Below are 20,980 nucleotides of genomic sequence, written 5' to 3'. Positions count from 1 at the left end.
CTGGTATACGAAATAAAGGTAGAGCGAAAAAGATAGAAAAGAAGGGAGCAAAAGGAAAAAGAGAGAAGTATTAGAGCGAAAGAAAGGTAGATGGACATAATACAGAAGTATTACTGAATATTCGATATTTCATTATTGACAATCATTATGCAGCAGCAGACCGAGAGATGAACTAAAGAGACGATAAGAAAGTAGAGAAAAGCTCGCCAGATACACAAAATCGATATCAGACCATCAGACAACTTCGACACAAGAAAGATTCGTGGACGTTCGTATACCAACAACAAGAAAAAACATAGCGAATCTAGGTGTGTCTTCTTTCATATGCTAAGTGTTTCGCATTAATAAGAATAACACTAACAATAATATAACGATAAGAAAAGAATAGAATAGTAATAATGTTAATAATAATAATATTAATAATAATAATAATAATAATAATAATAATAATAATAATAATAAGTAGTACGGCACGACGTCATGCAAGTGAGCAAAGATCGTCAGAACTATTGCGGTAAGTGATGCGAGTAGCTTTGAAATTAATTAAAGAGAAAGAGAAACGATCTTTTCCTATGCCGAACGTCACCGCGAATATGCTACTGAGTTGTGCGTGTTTATTTTGCGTGTGTGTGTGTGTGTGTGTGTGTGCGTGTGTGTGTGGTCGTTTAACGACGAGTAAAAGTTTACGAGTGAAGTCGTAGGGCAAGACTAGAGGCGGTCTTTTATCTGGGATAAAAACTTGCAAAAATCTTGCCAGTCGACGATGTGGCAGACAGCGTGTCTTTGTCTGACACGCGTTTAACAGCGCGACCCTTTTTTCTACCGTAAAGATAGGAAAAATACGACATTCCAGAAACCGTACTAGTTACTGGCGTTGGAATTTAACCTGATGGGGTCTTATCGTTGGAGGGCTATACGTAATAACATTTCGCGTAAACAAGAGAATTTCAAATACCAGTTTCAATGGATGATTAATCAAAGATATTGGCATCAACGAGAGTACGAAATTGTTTAATCAATTCGCAGATTACTCAGTCGAAACTGCCCTTAATTACTACCTCGTAAAGTATCTAACGTGAATTTGACAAAACCAGCTGTGCGTCATTTCAGCGTCATCCCCATTCAATATTTTAACGACGTGATCTTTTCTCGCGTTTAGCTCAGCCAGAAATGCGTCGGCACGTTGCCAATGAATCAGTGTAAATTGCCAGGAACGTACTAGAGTTTCATGGATGAATCAAAGGCAAATTATGGGACACGTACCACCAGCACATCGTTAACGGGTTAAACGCGAACTGTAAGAGGTGTACCGATGTGGTCATCAAAGAACCGGGCAAAAACAAATCGTACGATTTTACGAACGTAGTCACTGCCAAAGGAAATGATAACATTTAACAATGTTATTATCTATATGGACTTTCGAAACGCGATAGAAAGAAATTATATCTCTGACGTTAGGAGTCGAATCGTTTAAGTAACTAGAGAAACGTTCAAAGTTAAAGCTTTTCAAGTTTTAAACAACGAACCGAACAGCCTGTCAACTAAGCAAGATTGTATCCGCTCAGGAGAACAGTAATTTCGAGGAGAAGGACTTCGCGCGTTTATCGGCCAAGAACGTGATTATAATTAACGAAGATGAGACGCGATTCTTGCGTCGATTACTTCTAGCTCGCTGCTCGTCGAAGATTCGAAGCGACAGCTCCTTTCTCCCCGGCGAGACAACGTCGTCTTTCTTTCCTCATTATAGAATCTGAAAAATGGGACAAGTGCGACGAGGTACAGCAAAAAAAATTCAATTTTTTTCCGGTTTTCTCTTTTATTTTACTTTTCCCCCCTCTTTTAAAAGATGTTACGGTAGCCCGACCCCTTTTAACTGCGATGCTTCGCTTCGAGTTTGTATTTGGTGTCAAATTCATTGTCGTTCGACGTCTTGCGCAAATAGTTGCTAGCGGGCGGAATTCTTTAGCGAGATCAAATTTTAATGAAACTTAGAGCGGCATTATTTCGTCAACAGCACTTGCGGTTAAGGATATTTCGTTAAATTTGAAGCATATAAGTATTTTGTATCAATGGGATGGATTTCAGAACCAAGCAAAGTTGTCTGGCTAAAACGATACATGATTTTCTAGTTATAATTTTCTTTCTTATCGTTATCAGGGATATTGAGCATACATATATTAATAGTAATTTAAGGAGAAATTAATTTCCTTACTATGTATCTTCCTAATTAATTTTGTATATCTTTCGTTGAGAATTTAATTTTAATTTATCATGTTATCTCAGCATACACATGGTTAAATTACAATCTATTTCTCTTTTACTCGCTAATTTACAAATTTCGAGGGGCAAATCGGTCTGTTGTTGAAAACGTCGAATGTGAAAACGCTCGTTACAAACCGTGAATCAAATAAATTAAGTTGGAACAATTTGCAATCGCCTGGTAATCCGTTGCGAATTAAAAAGAAACAAAACTAATTCGCGTAAAATCAGGTTTGTCTATTCTATCGTTCATTTCCCATGTTTGACCGATCCAAGTTTTCGAAACATCGAAACTGCTTTCTTAGATATTACTATAAAAATGGCTGAATAAACGTTTACTGAGGAATAATCTATTAATGGATTGAATCGTACATATTTTAACCAGTGGGTATTATAATGTATAATAACGAAGATTTATTAATAATTATTACCTTGAAGTTGTTATTATTTTCGAATGTTATTATTGAAGTATGTAAAAGGTTGTCTTAACGTTTGAAATCAAGGGAAGATAAGTAGATAGATTAAATACGTAACAAAATTGTATCCACAGTGCAAACAACTAATAAAGAATTTAGTGTTATTGTTCTCCTCTGAGTAAGTTACTCGCTACTAAATTTCACATGAGCAAAAACAGAGAGCCATTTAATCTCCTTTACGAGTTTCTGTTATTGCACCCTCATTGTTCCCTTTTAATTGTGCGGTAATCTTTCTGGGTTGTTGGAAAAAATTGGTCGATATCACGAGAATAATGTAGGCCTTTTTTAATCGTGAAAGCCGCAGTTTCTGGAAACCGAAAGCGCCAATTCGTTCCTGTTACTGTGAATATTCAAAAAAGGAGGAGACAAAAGAAAGAAAGAAAAGTAGATTAATCGCACCAGTTCCATAATAGAAAACTTTGAACAGCAAAGTTACTTCGGAGAATAATTTTATTCTAAAACTTTCAAAGATTCCATATTGGAACAAAGATAGTATCTGCTCGAAACCGAAAATCGAAAGTTTGTTAATTTTCGAAAATTATGAATAAATATATCCAAAAGAAATCCGTAATCGTAAGAATGCAAATATTTTTAATTTAACAAGGAACTGAATAATTTGAGTTCAAGTCGCTTGTCTAGGTCGAATTCTAATTTTATATCGTAAAAACGAAATGGTCGTCGCGTAGGTATGTCATTTCATCGAATGTGACAGGTGACAAGATGTCCTGAAGCTAACGAAATCTGATCACTGTGTACACTGACCGGAATTAACGAAGAAAATTAGGAACATACGCGTGACGCGTTCATTGCGTTTCATTAACATCAATTAGTTTTAATCAAAAGTTACTGGTGAACGCTGATGGAGGTTCGCCTGTCTTCTTGCGTCTCGTATCTCACTGTACCGTGTCTCGTATCTCACTGTATCGTGTCGAGTATTGACCGTTCGATGGAATAATTCAATTATTTTTGTTAAGCAAGAGGGAAGCTGCTTCGCCGAAGACTACGAGTACGTAAGAGAATGATGTCGGCCTATTTAAAATAAAGTTAAGCGTTCTTTCAGGCTATTTCTTTCACACGAATAGAGAATAATCGCGGATCTATCAGAGTTAATGTCACTTATTCTTTTTCTGTTTTAAACTAAAAAAAAAAGTCTGGAGCAAGAGAAATTTATGGCAGAAGAAAGCAAACACTTTCTTTCTTCAAATATACAATTATTTTATCCTCTATTCGTCCACAATTGTTCGCTTCTTCGTCTTTTAATTTTCCTTTTAACTGCGTTGCTTGGTATCGATAAAATTTCCAAACAAATTCGAACACGGAAGCTCGTGCGAAATTAATTTCGGTAAATTTCATATCATTATTCTCTAACTCGTATTTCTGCCAGTCGATTGTTCGCACAATTTCAAATTCCATAAATTTTTCACTTGACTGTCTATAAATTGTATAAAAGACTACTGGTTCTCGTGTAGCCAACTACCGGTTACAACGGCCGCCTGCTCATTATACATGGCGAATAATTAGGATGGTTTTCTTAACTGTACGTTAACCAAGGGGTGAATTATGACCTATGTGGCGCATCGTTACAATGGTTAGCTAGATTCGAAGTTCACAATGGGCGTGGTTACATGATTGCACCGTAATGCACTGCAATTGAAGTGTACCGAGCGTGTATGCGTACATATACATGTCCTAGTTAATTAAAAATTCGTCGCATCACAGAACATTCCCAGCGTAACTTCCGATTTATTGATGAGGAAAGAACAACTACATTTGTCTTCGCCAATATATTCGCGCATTTATTTTATCATAAAAATATAATGTCGTAATAGAAGTGTCCATGATAAAAATATCTGCTGTAAATTTTTCAGAACTTTTATACGAAAGCTAAATTATATGTTCGTTCAAAAGATTGTTTCTCATAAAGTTAATTATTTAGAGCTTTAATTAAAATTGTAAGAGAAACAGAAATTATAGTTGCCAAATTTTTATTACTATCGATTATTAATGTATTTTGTAATGAATTGCCGTGCATTCGTAAATATGACGCAGGTATATTTGAATAAGAAATTTAATCGAATATTTGTCAACCTAACTCTACTGAAATTCCGATTTCATTGCAAATGCAATACTTATACATATTAATGTTTCTATACACATATGAATTTGTCAAATTCACGTCTTTTTTTAAAACTGTTATTACACGTAGTTTAATAAACCAATGCCTCCTATCTTGTTTGTTTGCTCCTTCGTTGTCACTTTATCGTACTTTTAATTTTCCGTGTTTTTACTTTCTAGTCCACTTTCAACCTTTACCTTTCTACGTTTAAATATCATTCAAAAAAAAGACTCGTCCGAACAAATGTCGTATTTTTTAAAATAAATTACGCAATGTATTAATTTCTACGTATAAAACTGATACAAACTTTAATATCTCTAACAATTAATTTCAACGTTTTATGTATATTTACAGTAAATACAGTTGTTACAGAAAATTTGCATTAAAAAGTTGTACTTTTGTATAAGTAACGAGTGTGTGAGAGCGCTTGTATATTTGTTCGTGTAAAAATATCATATGTTAGTGACATGTTGGTTGATAGATATACGAATATACCAAGTGATTGAAATATAACAGTGAGGTATGGGAGTACATTGTGCAGGACAATGTGTAGAAAATATATAGCCACGTAACTGGAAAAGAGACAAAAGAGGGTGAGCAAAACGACAGTTGAATCTTTGGAAATAGAAATAAAAGTTGCCGCAACAGTAAATAAACCGTCAATCGTCTGGTAAAGCCCGGAATCGTTTTCGTTCGATTTCGATACCAGTTGCAAAGATATTTTTAACGTTACAGAGACACATCTTTCGTAAATTCACCCACACGGTATCAGCCTTTGTGTAACGGAACAAAATAACTCTTCAGATTATTAGTCTTTGTATTTTAATTAAATTTCATCGATTAATAAAATCAATCGTACAAGCTCGGATGATTTGAAACTTCATGCTTGTCATTGAAATGAAATTATTGCATTCAGTAGGTTGTTAATGAATAATAATTTCATTGAATGTTTGAACATTAATTCAAAGGTTTAAACATTAATTGTTTTAATACATATATACATATTTTCATATATTAAATTACTGCTTTATAAAATTGAGATATATTACGCTTAAATATGTTTAATTCAATTACTTTATTACGAAATAGAGTAGTTTATAAAACTTCCAATCAATCCATTCCATGTAGATTTCGATCTTACTCCTCAAGGAAAATGGCTAACAAGATTTAAATATTATTGAAAAAGTATTAAAATCCAATTCTTATTTAATATACATATTAGGGTCTGAAAACTTAAAATTAGGAAATAAATCCATTCCCCCCAAAACAGCAATTCCTCTCAGGTTATTTCATTTTATAATATATCATGTTAACACATTTTTCCTTTTAATTTTACAAATTTCTTTTAACCCCTCAATCTCGTCCACGTATTATTAAAGAGCTGCTAAAATCCCATTGGGTGCGAATTCAGGGAAATCAAGAGAATTACAATAAACGTTTCGACACGCGAATCAATCAACCGTGGGAAACAAAAGAAACGACAGATAAATCGCAGAAATAGGGGCGCGATTCTTTCGGCATCGATGGTCGTACTAACGAGATCACGTTGGGACACAAGGCCAAGTTACGTGTAAAATATAAATGTCATGTTTTCGCGAGGTGGAAAAACCGGAAGGAGAGCACGTGAAAACGAAAGGAAGAAAACGAACGTGAAGTGTTCTTAGCGACAACCGGCATGAAATCGTTCGAACGTGACTAGTAAGGTAACAAATGCTTGCACATACTTTTTCACATATCGCAGGTAACAGAGATGGTCTGTTTACTGATATGCTCTTTGCCTTTGTTTCGTCGATTGCTATTTATTTATGCGTACAGACGTTTGTAAACAAATTTTGGAGAGAGCGTATGTAATGCGTATGATATTTTATAGAAGCTTGTTTTAAATGCAAATTGAGTCTCATTATTTAGAAAGGAAAGTTGGATATTTATTCAATCAATAGTAATTAAAATGCAAGCTATTTGTATTGCAATGGATATTTCTAACGTTTACAGGCTTGATATATTTAGTTATATATTCTTAATTTGATATTTGATGGTTTATTTATATTATTACATTTTATTATTTGTTAATGAGAACTTAATAATGTTATAACCTGCAGTGCATTTTTTTTAACTGTTGCAGGATTTATTAACTTATTGATTTATTAGTTTTAGCATTAAATTAGTTTCCGTGAATTTACACGTACGACATTCTATAACAAATATAGATTGTTCGTTCTAATTACATTCCTAGCGAAAGCGATTTTGCCAATGTGTGATTTGTTACATGCAATATTTCAGTTAAAAAAAAAAAGAAAAAGGACACGTACATATGTATAATAATGACGTAGAATATGTTAATTAAACCATATGATAATATTTTAATAGATAAGTAAAAATAACGAAATTAATATTTCCCTATTATAACGATAATTATTTACAAATCTTCATTGTAACTGTTAATTATGATTGTATGAAAGTAAATTAAAGATACACGAATTGACAAAGTGTTAAATGTAATATGAAAAATATGTTCCTTAACTACATATTCTTTTTTTCCTAACTTTAAATTAAAGGTCTGCTATTATTTCCATATTCAGATTTCATATTTTCTCTCTGTATTACTCGCAATCGCAAGTGTTAGCTGTTGAACAAAACCCGCGAATTTTTTCTGCACAATAATTTTACATTTTCTACTTCTGAGAATGTAAGTTCAAAGCTAATATAACTTTAAATAGCTGCCGTTTTTGTTCTAGCTAATATAAATATGTGCATAAATGGAAACGTTATTTAGGTCTAAACTTCATTTGCTCAATTTTAAGTAATTTTTTATTTTCTCCACATTTTTGTCGAAATTTTGCTTTGTTTAACAAAATTAAAGTAACGTGTAGCAATAAAATCTATTGGATAATATTCTACAGACATGGGACAGTATTTAAGAATTTTGGTTGTTCAAGATGTTTTTGAAACACACAAAATCTATAATAAAGTGATAATAGACTTAAATATATTACTTAATTAATATATTAATTAATAATTACTTAATAGACTTAAATAGATCAAGATGTTGTGATGTCATAATTCTTATATAGTGCTACCCCTCTCATAATTAATTTTATAATAAGAAAGTTAGTCACACTGATGTGTATATCGTTCTAATATGTTATCGCTGATTTCATTTAACAAACTAAATAATCGATAAATAAAATACCCACGATGTGCGATGCACTCGTCGTTCTTGATCGAAACCAATAAATAAACCTTAATGCAACCTTTAGAACCTACCAATGGATAAAACAAACGTTTCCACAAATTCTTATTTTTATATAACAGACTTATTTTCGGAGTTATGTCCACCCGTAGTGCTCGCAATTTATCCCTGTTTCTGTGTACATAGAGATACGTTTACATTCTGGAGTTGACAGACTTTCCCGTCGTATTTCATCGCTCGTTTCATCCTCTCGCCATTCTTGAGCGTTTGCTTGCACGCGCTTACATCACGTCATTACATGCACATTGTAGCTATATAATTTATTTACGCGTAAAATTGCAAATTATTTATTAGTAATTTTCGTTTTTTAATATATTCGTAGAAAATATTTTTTCTCTCGTTTATACCGCAAAAATAATATATTTCAATTCAATTTCTCATTTCGCAACATATCGATAATAGTTTGTGTTACGATAATTCGAGTTTGCACAGTTTCCAGGTTAAACAAAAATATGGAAGAGAAGCATTTCAATACAATTGGAACGTTATTGATATACACGCTTTTATCTCAAATTAATTTTTCCCATTCAAATGGCGTTGCTGAAAATACAAGCACTCTTGACTCGAGATTTGTACATTGTAGGAAAAACATGGCTCCAATGACTCGTCGTAAACGATTCTGTTATTAAATTCGTGTTTACAATGTATACAATGTATACAATGTATACAATGTATACAATGTCGTGTATACAATGTATACAAATGTGTCTCTTGTTGTTATAAATACACAATAAAAAACACGGAATATCAAGGAAAGTATTTCGCATAAAGCAAAGTGCAAAGTACCTTTTCTTTTAAAGAAAATTTCGATTTAAAAAAGTGGGCGAAGGTCTCCTAACATATGATCCAATATTGATTGCCATAATATGATGACACTGACATAATATGTTGGGTATCGCTTAACGTCATAATGTATTGGCTGACACCGTGAATGGGTGGGTGTTAAAGGATAATTATATTAATTGCCAAGTCAAGTTCGAAACGATAATGAGCTTGAAAACCGTATCTCGTTGTTATTTCATCTGACAGAGACACAAAACCAGGCAATTGCCGGTTTCACGGAAATAAGAAAACGGGAATCGCGGTCGTTCATGTATGGAAACAAACAAAGAACAACTGGAAACAGAAAGGACGTAGGGAACAGAGGAGCGTAAAGGATCAAAAGAAGAAAAGAATATCGGAGAGAAACGAGTGGTGGAATTTATTCTCATGTTACGAGAACAGCGGCCTGCGATGTCGAGTCGCCTTGTCTTCAAATAATTCTCTTTTATTGGCTAATAGAGTTCGCTAGGATATTAATTTGTTGGCAAAATGGAAACTTTTAACGTAAATCGTTCAATTCCGAACATCCAACTTAAACACAAGTTGTACGAGAATGTTCGTCAGGATGAAAGGATTTCTGAGTATCTTTGATGATCATGTATTATGCTTGAAAAGGGACGATTGAAAAAGGAATCGAGTGAAAGGGTCGAGCATTCGATTGCATTCCTTTTGTACACTTTCCACAGGCATTCGCACATTTAAGGTATCATAATGAGCAATTAATCAGAAATTAGTGGATTTTCTGAAGGATGTCATAGTCGCATTTTATAATTGAACAGCTTAATTGGGAATATTTTAAGTGACTTTAATAAAACGGTGCACTCCTTCATAGAAAATTGATACAAATTCTGAGTGATATACAAAATTCACTCAAATATTGCATACATTGTACTCTTGGTTAATATTATGTAATCAACTTAAAAATTGAAGTAGCAAAAGTATTTTCAATCAGTTAGAACTATGTACAGTTATGTAATGTACAAAATATAAATATAATGTACTGTATAAAAATGTTGTAAATTGTCATAAGAAATGGAACACGTCGTTAAAAGAGTAAACTGGTACAATACTAATTTGCAAAATAAAATTTAAACTTTTGTTATTATATACTCGGAACGCAATCACGATTAATTATATATACGTATACTTTTTCAACAAAATATCAATGGAATCCAACGAAATTTGCTTTTATAATTTGCCAAACGATCCGAGGGTTCTGCTGCGTCGTGAAATATTCGGCTATATCGGTAACGAGGAGTTTGAAAGCATAGAACGCGCTTCGCGACAAATGACGGTAGTCAGCCCTTACGAATGCAACCGTTTCGCCCTTTTATAACATCGCGCACGAATACAAAGGCCACGATAATTAAAGTTCTCGTTCTCGACCGCGGAAATGGGATTCGCCTTAGGAATAGTCGGCGTATGTCGTAATAGCCGGAGATAGAAAGAAAACGAATTGAATGATAGTGATAAAAAGTGGCGCGAAAGAAATGACGAGAGGAAGTGTGTAATCATTCGCAGCGAGGAAAGAAATGGTAGTACTAAGCGGAGCATTATGGTTAAAACGTTGCGTTGTTTAGTGGAGAAAGATGTGCTTTAAATTTGCCATTGAGCTTGAAAATATGAAGCGATTTGATTTAGGTGTCATATCTTTGTACGATCAAGCAATTGACGTTGACGAATTAATGTACAAGTGTGACAAGTCAGCAAGTGATTTAACAATCAGCATCAAACGATATTAACGAAAACTTGTTTTGTTTTTTAACTGTTGTCAATTGCTATATCGTGAGATAGCCTAAATTCTCTAGTTGTTGTGCGTACCACGATATCCTTAGGCATAATAAGGACGAAAGGGCAATTTTATCAATTTTTCGCAGATCGACATTCGTCAGTCTCTGGACATGAAAGATTCAGACATTTCCGTCCATATCTTTCGTTAATACGAATTTATCGAACGTTTGCCAGCCACCCTTTCCATTCTCTGTCCCTCAAGATAAATTGCCCCGCTTCCTTTTCACCACTTTCAGTGTGCCTTCAGCCTGTTCTGACTCCCTTTTAATTAATTTTCCGCGTTCCAATATCGCCGGTGTCATCCACGACGAAGGAAACGCCGATTTCTTCGGCATAGACGCATCTACCCTCGGAATCAGGAACGAGATTCGACAGCGGAACAAAGACAGGCCCTGACATCAAGTCGAACAAGCACCGGAGTATTTTAATTTACCTCGATCGCCGATAAAAGCCTAAATGGATGGCCTGATCGAGAAAAAAAAAGAAAGAAGAAAAGAATATATACGGTTGGGTCACGCGAACCGACAGACGTCGAAATTCGACACGATCGCGCGTTTCTGCACTGGGATAGAGTTTCGGTGTAATACGTAACAAGTTGAACGTCTCGAACGAAAGATTGACGAGCATTCTCGATAGTTTCAATAGACTCGTTTCCATTCGTCATACGCAAATAATCGAATTTCCTCCATCGATGTTTTGCGCTTCTCTTACGTTTGATCTCGGAAGTTTTCCAGATAGTGTCGATACTTCGGATCACGCCGTATATATACAATTATATGCAACTTGAGAGATCTCTTAAAATCTGCGCAAAAGTCGTTCAAACGAGGGATATGAAAGAAACTATGAATTTTATAATATACCGAGGTATTTCAGATAAAAGTTGATTATTATTTACAAAAGAAAAAGTATCTAAAATTAGGTATTACCCAAGAGGTTAATATAAATCGATCCGTCGTATTATATTTATAAATATATATATATATATATGTTCTAGTATGGATTCATATCAAACATCAACCTGAAATAATATCTGAAGGTTTCAGAAAATAATCAATTTCTAGTTTATTATATCTATTGCATCTATTTAGGTTACTTTAATTAAAATATTGTGCTATATATTCCGACGAAATTATATTTAAAATTTAATCGATATTCGATAATCTCTGATCTCATTACCAAATACTTTCTGTAAATAAGTGCTCTAAAATTATTGATATCTACTTACTCGATTATCGATTTACTACAGCAAACTCCTGCCGTTTAACCGACTCGTGTTCATCTCGTCGTGCGACGAATAGTAGAGAAAAAGTAGTAATAAAACAAGAATTTCATCAACACGTGAACATAAAACGAAACGATAGTGTACCCGTTATGAACTCGCGAATTTCACGAACTTGCACTGGGTATACACGTGTGCTCTAATTCATCTTACCAAACTAAAACGAAAGATGAAATTATAACAATTGTAAATAGAAAATAAACCACGAAATGCTAAGGAAAGAACGGTTCACTATTTATGGCTTTGGGTTAATAAAATAACGTAATCTGATCGACTAACAAAATCTCGAAATACCGATATATCGAGTTCTCGAAACGCAGTTTGAGCACGCGCACTGCCACAGGCGGATTTAAATTAAAAAACTTTTTACAGCGCCACGAACATGGAAGAAAACGATGAAACGATGCAGCAAGTAGTACGAGCTTGTCGCGACTCAGATGAAACTAATCGGATTGTTGTTATCTGTGGGTCTGTGAACGTAAATGGCTTGGCGAAAAAAGAACGCGATGAAACCAGGTGCACGTACAGGAATGTGTCCGGGTTAGTGGAATTTTGGTAAGTATATACAGGCAAACGTCGAATCATTCTGTTCGAGACATGAACTTATTCAATTAAATTCAGGAAAGGTGCCGCGAAAGTTTCCGAATTATAAGATGGAAGAAACTGGAGAAAAGAGATTTCCTTCAACGTCTCTACGTTGCTGGAGAGAAGGTAAGAAATTGAGAATTTTGTAGTGACATCGTTTTCATATTGGACATAATTGAGGTTATGTATAATAGAAAAGTACGTGCTACTAACAAAGTTACGGTAATTTTGGGTTGAATGATACATTATCAAAAGAATTAAATTAAGTTTTAATCGTTATAATTTAGTATTTTAATTTATGTTGGGATTTATATAATTTAACTTGAATAGTGAAATGTTAGAAAATTTGTATTACTGTTCAAGGTTAGTTCGTATTTTAAGTTATATTCTCGGTTAGATATAATAAATACCGCAAAGAATCGTACTATTTTTATGAGAATAATATTACATTTTTTCTTGCATAATATATTGTTATGACATATATTAATGTTAATTTCTCCTTTTATTTTTCTTCTTAAATAGAACTTGCAGTTTATTAGTTGTTGATTATTCCAGTCTAACAATATTGCTTTTTTATTGTTACTGGTTTGGCTTGTTCCGACAGATTTTGTTTTTGCTTTTTACACATAAACTATAGTCGGTCTTAGAAAGAATCATATGAAAGAATAATCAGTTGTCATTCATTAAAAAAGTGCGTTGTTCTTCAAAGAATGATAATTATTTATGAATATTTCCTCATATGATTTTGTTATGCTTTTTTGTTTTGCAAACAATATATGGTTGCAACATAACATGGCATTTTATAAAAATTTCGACTATATTCATACCTGTTATGATATTGCAAATAATCAAAGCAAAAAATATAACTGCCGGTTGTCATAAATATATTCCAAAGAAATCCAGATATTGAGTGCACCGTTTCATTTAAGGCTATTAGACCCCAATGATTGTATTTTGAATACTGTTTATTGTTAAAATGGGAGATACACAATAATCCCATTAAACAAGAGAAAAGCGCTAAAAACACCCTTCAATAGAAATACTCTATCTAACATGAAATTATAAAATTAGTTCAGGACAGAACCAGAAAGAGGTAAAAAAAAGGAAATAAAAAAATGTTGTTCTTTATTTCTTTTTTTTTTTTTTGTATGGTTTTATACCGTGTGTGAACTAATTTTATGTAAAGAAAGTCTCCAACGAAAATTTCATTACACACTAAACACAAAATAAAGGGAATCAAATAAAAAAAAAAAAAAAAGGGTACGTCCATTCTCAACAATAGAGATCCACACTGGCACTCGTTTGTTTGTAGAAACTCAATGTACCTAACAGTGGTATAGCGTCGGAGACCTGGGGCAGGGTCTCGGCGACGAGATTCAGGAACACCGTCAGCGATAACAAGATGGTCACTCCTGAAACAGTCGTAGAGCCCAGCTTGTTCAATGATCCATTTCGTATTCGCGTTCGAAGCAAGTAAACCGACGATCGTGCTCATCCATTGGCACAAGCGTCGTCCCTTGATTCTATCCGCTGATCGTCCAGATCACCGACAATTCGAGGATCAAGATTCAAGCGAATCCCCAGCTTTAAAACAGCCAAACTCGCAGTGTTTGTCCTCCGTCCAGAAACTTACTTGATCTTAAACTGATACTTAAGGTCGAAAGAGGATTACTAGAAGGAGCTTTGAAATAGTAATATTACTTTTATAAGATACATCGTTCGTAGTTCTCTCTTTTATAAGGAATTGGAATATAATTTTTTTTAGATAAATTTCAGGGATTCGCTCTTTCTTGAAACTTGAAACTTTTCTGAAATATATTTTGTTTATTTGATGTTTTGTTGACAAAGTGTTGGTGATTTCGGTTGTGCAATGTTCACGCATGCACGAGTTGGAAATCGTGTATCTCAGTTATACTACTAACCAGCTCGGGGAATATTAAAGTATTATACAATAGCCGTTTAGCTGTAGCTTTTTGCAAGAAATAATTCTTTGATATTCTATAAACCAAGCCAATGAAAATTTATCTCTTTTGATCTATTATTATGTACGTATTATTCGTAATCCTGATCAAAGGAAAAGAAATACTTTCTGTCCTTGCATATCGATCTATCATACATGTATCATACATTTTAAAATGTACATTGCTGAGTTACATAACAAGAACTCAGTATCTTTGACGATAAAGAATAGTCTAGAAAATTTTATTTACAAGACAAATGAAAAAAACACAACACCGACCGATATTTTACGAAGAAGAATCGTAGCCGGAAATAGAGTTCGTCTAACGGTAGTATCGTAGGAGTTTTATTGCGGAGGAACAGCCGCTGTTTATCGAGTCCCGCGGGAGGAATGGATTAAATAATAAATAACGCGGGTAGCTAGCGAGGAAGGTTATGCAACAGGGTGAACTCGAACAGTGGCCACGGTGATTTGCACGGTGACATTTTTATCAGCAAGAAGATATTGCCACGGCGGAGCTTTCTTCCGTTTCTCCCTTCCTCCTTGAAAAATAATGATCGAAAAAAAGTGATAGATCGAAATCTGCTCGTCTCGAGAAAAAGTTATTTACGTGGAACTGCGTGATATGTATAAAAATATTTTACATATTTCATGTAAGATTTGTTGAATATTGTAGTTGCAAAAACATTCGAATGCAAATAGGAGGTTCGATGGAATCAGAAATAAAAATATGTATTATAAACAATGAAATTGAAATAGTTTTATTTTTTATATTTTGTACTAGTCGAATAATTTTACTTTGTTCTAGAATTTTACATCAGTTCTTTACACGTTCCACTTCTTGAATTATTATTCGTTTAAGTTAAAAAATGGTGGCCAATAGAACGAATTTATTGCTATAAAGATTATGTATGAATAGAGTAAGCATCATTTTGCAATTTCTTTTGTGTATGAAACGTTCGAAGTGTCGCGAAAACGGCATAATTATAAATTCTAATGGTATCAGAGAATTTCTATTTAATCGTAGTAAATAAAGGGGTGATTCGAGCAGTGACTGTTTTACAATTCTTTGTTCCGTACGGTGTAAAATTAATGGTGCATTTACATCGGTAGTGGATTGGGGCGGTCCGCGAAACAGCAGAAAAATCGTCGGCTTTTTCCAGCGCGAAAACGCGCTGTATTGTTTCCCTACTCAGCCGTCGGCTCCTATTTTCATTCAAACTTCTGCATTTTATACTGTACAAAAAGCGTTAATATCAAGCGTTGGGAACAGCACGAAAGTATTTTTTATGAGCGCATCGATAAATCCACTCTTGATATCAACACTCCGCTTAATTTCTTGCCCAGACTTCGCGTTTACGCTAAATTTAACGTCTTGAAATACCGAACTCAGAGGGGGAGAAAGAAATGTTGAAGACAAGGAATGATGGAGTAGATGAAGGAAGAAAAGAGAATAAATGGTATTTTTTTTATAAAAAGGGAGGCAGTTGAATAATGAATAGGGGAAAGAAATGGGAGCGCAAAATGGCAGGAAAAATAAAAATGTTAGATGTAAGAGGTAACGTTATGTTGCTGACACAATGATAAAGGATAATAACAATGCATATTTATGAAAAGATAAAAACTAGCTACGATATGCCGGTAAACGAAAATGTTCTGGCAAAGAAAAGATAATATGTGACTATCAAATGAAGAGAGAGTGGAATGAAAGGAATAGGAAGAGGGCGACAAAATAAAGGAATCAAAGTCCAGTTTCACGATTGTTATCAACGGGAAGTACTTCTCGCCTCTTGAAACAGCGCAAGCGTTCGTCTATTGGACAAGTTTTGTCGTTCAGAAGTTTCTGAAAAACAAACTGTCATTCGAGATAACAGGTTTCGGTCCGTCGGTTTTCCATCGGGCATCGATTTATCGATAGATATTTTTGCTCAGATTAACAAACTCACTGAAACTGGAAGCTTTGAATCGACGATGTAGATGCCCGTTATCCAATGTAAACTCCATTCCAGGAAATATCGTTGACGACATCGACGGAAAAACGTTGGCTTATTTGCGACTGCTACGGGATTTACAACTTAGTTGGAAATATCGAGATGTTATTACAGGGCAAAGTGTTTTTATTTGCTGCTCAGTCGACGTTAATTTTGTGTGCTTATGAAGCTTTGCTGAAATTTTTAAATAAATATAGAGCTTTGTGAGATATCTGAATATTGGAAAATACGACACGAAATAACGTCTACTTATCTGAATCTTAACAAATCAAATAAATACGATTTCGATAAATGCTTAGCTCAATTTTTGCAAATAATTTTTGCGGAATAATCGTGTTCCTTATTTTTGACTTATTTTTATGTGCACAGTGGTCTTTCATCCGAGAGTATCAATACGTATTATTTTGGTTGTTTGATGTTGCGTGTCAGATAACGTTTTGTTACAACGCGTGCAGGTAGTGATATAAATTTCTTTGTAACGTCTACCGTGCTGAAGACGTAATTGGTATGGAAAACAAGAATGGGAACGAACAGCAAATTATACATTTTGATCGAATAAAGAGAGTCAACATTGCAGGTAATTACACAGTGCCATCTCGTTTTAGTAGATATGTATTTGTTTTGTGTTTCGATTTTGCAATGAAATTCAATGGAGATCGCGTCGGATAGCTTTACATAAAGGTCTCGTATTTCTCTTTAATGTAATATTACTTTCGTTTGTTTAAAATACAATAAATATGTAAAATATACATTTTTTTATAAATTCTTTAACTTCTACAAAAATTTTAATAACGGAAAGATAACAGCTGCGCCTTTGGAACAATCTACGATTATAGATCTATCTCGAAAAGTGTTTCCTATATTTGCTACGTTAAAGAAATCACAGGTAAAGAGAATAGAGTGGCCTGTAGATACGTGTACGAAGTTCGAATAGTAGCCACGGTTATCGTTAAAAGTTAGGAACGAAGAAAGGAAAGGAAAAGAACGTTGAGAGACGGGAAAGGGGTATTTTCATTCTGAGCTCGGTAATTAGATGATGCGTGCGGTGTATACGCAAGAAGTACTTCTCAAACGAAAGGATTCCTTAGTTTCGAAAGTTAGCTTCGTGAAAAGAAACGAAATATTTTGCTAAATTCTTGTGCTGCGCGTTTATTTCCCTTTTATAAGATAATTTTGCAAGATTCGATGTAGCGATTAGTTATTTCTTCAATAACGAGGGTAAGGAAAAACGTTGTATTATATGGTAATTTATACATTTAATTATATAAATTATTATTAACTTTGCACAGATCGTAATAGTATTTAAATTGTCTCTCATAACTTAAGCCGAATTCACACCGTTTCGCTTTGGAGGAACACGACTGATGAAAGCTGCGTTCATCCGCCGTGTTCCTCCAAAACGAAACAGCGTAAATTCGGCTTTGGAATAGTCGAGTAACCGAATCCGAATCAAACCGCTTTTATCAATAACGCAATGAATCGATGTTTCCGCAAATTCCCGAACCCACGCGTGATGATACCTGCCAGGTTCGAAACTATCCCTCGATATAATTTAATCAAACAATGCTTTGTGTTGCAATTGCACCGATCGCCACCGAATAAATACCGAATCGGTTAACACGTAAACTGATTAAACAGTTCTGATTCCGTTGATACATCGCGATTATCGTACGGCTGATGATTAAAGCGATTCAGTGCCGTTTCCATTGATCCGAAGATGTTTCAATTTTTCATCGGGTACCGCGAATGTGTCTCGACGAAGTTTCTTGGACGAGATGAAAAATGACGATTCATCGCATTAAACGTGACTCGAGAGTTAAATAAGTACATCGAGAGCTGTGCACGAGGCTTGAAAGAATCCATCCGTGTGATTGTGCACTCGTGCCAGAGTAATCCTAAGCGTCGTTTTATTAATTCAATTACACCGTCTCCCGACGAAAACTGGTACAGAACGGCCAGCGAAATCGTTTCAGCTAATCTCTGCTTCCTTTCAGCTTACAACTTGCATTATAGCTGTACCTTCAACGACTCTTCAAGTATCGCAGACAAACGAACATTCCCCGAGCTGGCGTTCGTTATTCCCTTCTTGTTCAGATATTAGTACGATTGATCAGGTGTCTTATACAGGGTGTTTCAGAACTACAGACCAGTCAAGCAGGAGATGGTAGAAGATGGCAAAAGAAACAGCTTTCGTACCTCGTCTTGTCTTATTATTTAGTTACGAAGCTGTAAAGACGCAGGTTTCTTGCACCTGCTGATGTTCAATCAGTTATACATCGAAGAATGTACTTTCGTTGTCGCATTTGAATTCCAAAGTATGTACCTAACGTCATTGATAAACTGCGAATGTTTATGCAAATTTATATTCTTATAGATGCAACCAAAGAAATAGAGTGCCTGCATGGCTGATCGGTCATCAGCAGGCACTCAAAACCTGTATCTTCAAAGCTTCGTTATTGGAAAGCAAAATAAATATATTTCACAGACAGGTATGTTTCTGTCATCCTCTAGCATTTCCTAGTTGATCGGTCTATGGTTCTGAAACATCCTATATTTTTCTCTCTGTTTCTTATCTTCGTTTCTTGTTGCTTTGCGATTTACCTGCTACGATCTGCGACTCGAGATCGCGTTTCTGGTTGCTTCGTGCGATTGAAAACCAATGTGAGAAAAATATTAAATCGTGTGTGTGTGCACGCGCGTAGACGCTGAGAATTAAATTTCCGATTATTATGATTTTTTGAAGCGGCGTTGCGCCGTATACCGCGATTTATATAACCGTGGACATTACGTCGATGGAATTTAAATTTATACGTGACACCGGTCCCTGGTGTCATGAAGCATGGCCGCTGTAAAATGCAATAAAATACTCGCCATTCGGTAAAATCGAATTCGCCAATGTAATCCACGGTGGCTGAAATATTTTCATCGCCTGTGGAACGTTTGCGGATTATTATGCTAGGCAACAATCAGAGTTGTGGCGAAACACGATTTCGCTGCGTTCTACCGAAACGCAGTTCCGAAGAATAAGTTTCTTCGAGTCAAACTTGATCAGAACGTCGACAAAGAATTACATTCAATCTGAAAACTGACCCACCTATGCTCTAAAGTTTGATAATCGAAACTATAATACTCGATATTTCCTTTTTCATAAATGCAACTTAAATTGGAATATTTTCCCTTTGTCGTTTAACCATCGAAATCTAAATATTTCCTCCCTAAATAGCGAAACGAACTTTGTATCAACACCAATTATAATCAGCTGTTTGAAGGTTTGTCGAACATAGTCTCCTACCATTTGCTTATAAATTGAAACAAAGGAAAGTTGGGGACAGGCGTGTAGAATGTCTTCGGCTGACAAACATGTGGTTCCGAATGGAAATGACAAAGAAATAGGTTTCGCGGGTATCTGGAATGGCTGAGTAATTAGAAAAGCTCGCACGCATGCTTATGCACGTGATTAATTTCAAGTTCATTCTGAACTTCTGCTAACCGCATCCATTACCTAATCAGAAAGTTGGCAAGTTGGCGCGTGCAATCGAGCGTATCGCGTCGAATGTTACTCGAAACGCAGTTCGTTTCGAGAGTCTCAGTGAAATACGTATAATGTCTACGAGCAAGCCGTTGTCACGTACAGTTGTCCAGAGTCGGTAATAACCTGAAATAGTCTGTTACCCGTTTGAAACGATAATTAAGAGAAATTAAGCTATTAATTACGGTTGCGGAACTTTGACATTTTCTTAATCGCTTGTCTACCTCTAGCTCTTCTTTGTTATCCCTAATCCTTGTAGTAGAGCATCCCGGTTGCAGAGCACGTATAATTGAAGTGGGTACTTGTACGTCATCTTCAATTCAAATTAGAGAGGTCAGAGAACACATCCTTCGCTTCGAAGAATGGCCCCGTTATGGAACATCTAAATGGAAACGTTTAAACGGCATTCTACTACATCGAGGGTTTCATCAAAACAGGGAATCGAACGCTGCTCCTTCGTCGGAAATATAGCGTTTAAAGGAGGAACGTAGTTCTCACGTATCAACTAGACACGCCTGCGGCCAGGGTCGTTAGAATCGATTCGGCGAACGTTATTTGCAGTTCGCAAACGACTGTTATCGCTGGGTGCTTCTGCAACTATCCAGGAACGCTTTGAAATCGACTACGAGTTAGGGCAGCATTAAATAGCGACCGGATTACGGGAAAGATAAGAAAATAGTTGATTAAAAAAGAACCGAGGATTTACGATCGGAGGAATGCAATTTGTGGAGACTTCAAACTCGTTATCTCGACTTGACGCAGAAAATAGTTCAAATACCAAATGGAGAATAGCGATGAAAATGCACAGGGTGTCTCAGGGTTCATGGTATCAGTGTAGTCGGATGAAAATGTAGTATAATTTAATAGGATGCGAAGTTTATACTCTTAAAGAATCCTAGAATTCAGGAGCCCCGGGAGTTCT

At 35.1% G+C, this 20,980-nt stretch overlaps 1 protein-coding gene across 1 annotated transcript in view; it reads right to left on the bottom strand.

Annotated features, from left to right (window-relative positions):
* nAChRalpha6 (nicotinic acetylcholine receptor alpha6) overlaps window positions 1-20,980 on the bottom strand; it is a 269,347-nt gene that overhangs the window by 46,192 nt on the left and 202,175 nt on the right. The window contains exon 10 of the mRNA XM_076619170.1: window positions 13,904-13,990. Within this exon, the coding sequence (XP_076475285.1) occupies window positions 13,904-13,990 (87 nt within the window). The remainder of the gene's footprint in view (window positions 1-13,903; window positions 13,991-20,980) is intronic.

Source organism: Bombus vancouverensis, chromosome 6, assembly GCF_051014615.1.
Source record: "Bombus vancouverensis nearcticus chromosome 6, iyBomVanc1_principal, whole genome shotgun sequence".
In the NCBI taxonomy this organism is placed as follows: Eukaryota; Metazoa; Arthropoda; class Insecta; order Hymenoptera; family Apidae; genus Bombus; species Bombus vancouverensis.
This window is presented reverse-complemented; position numbering and strand designations above follow the sequence as displayed.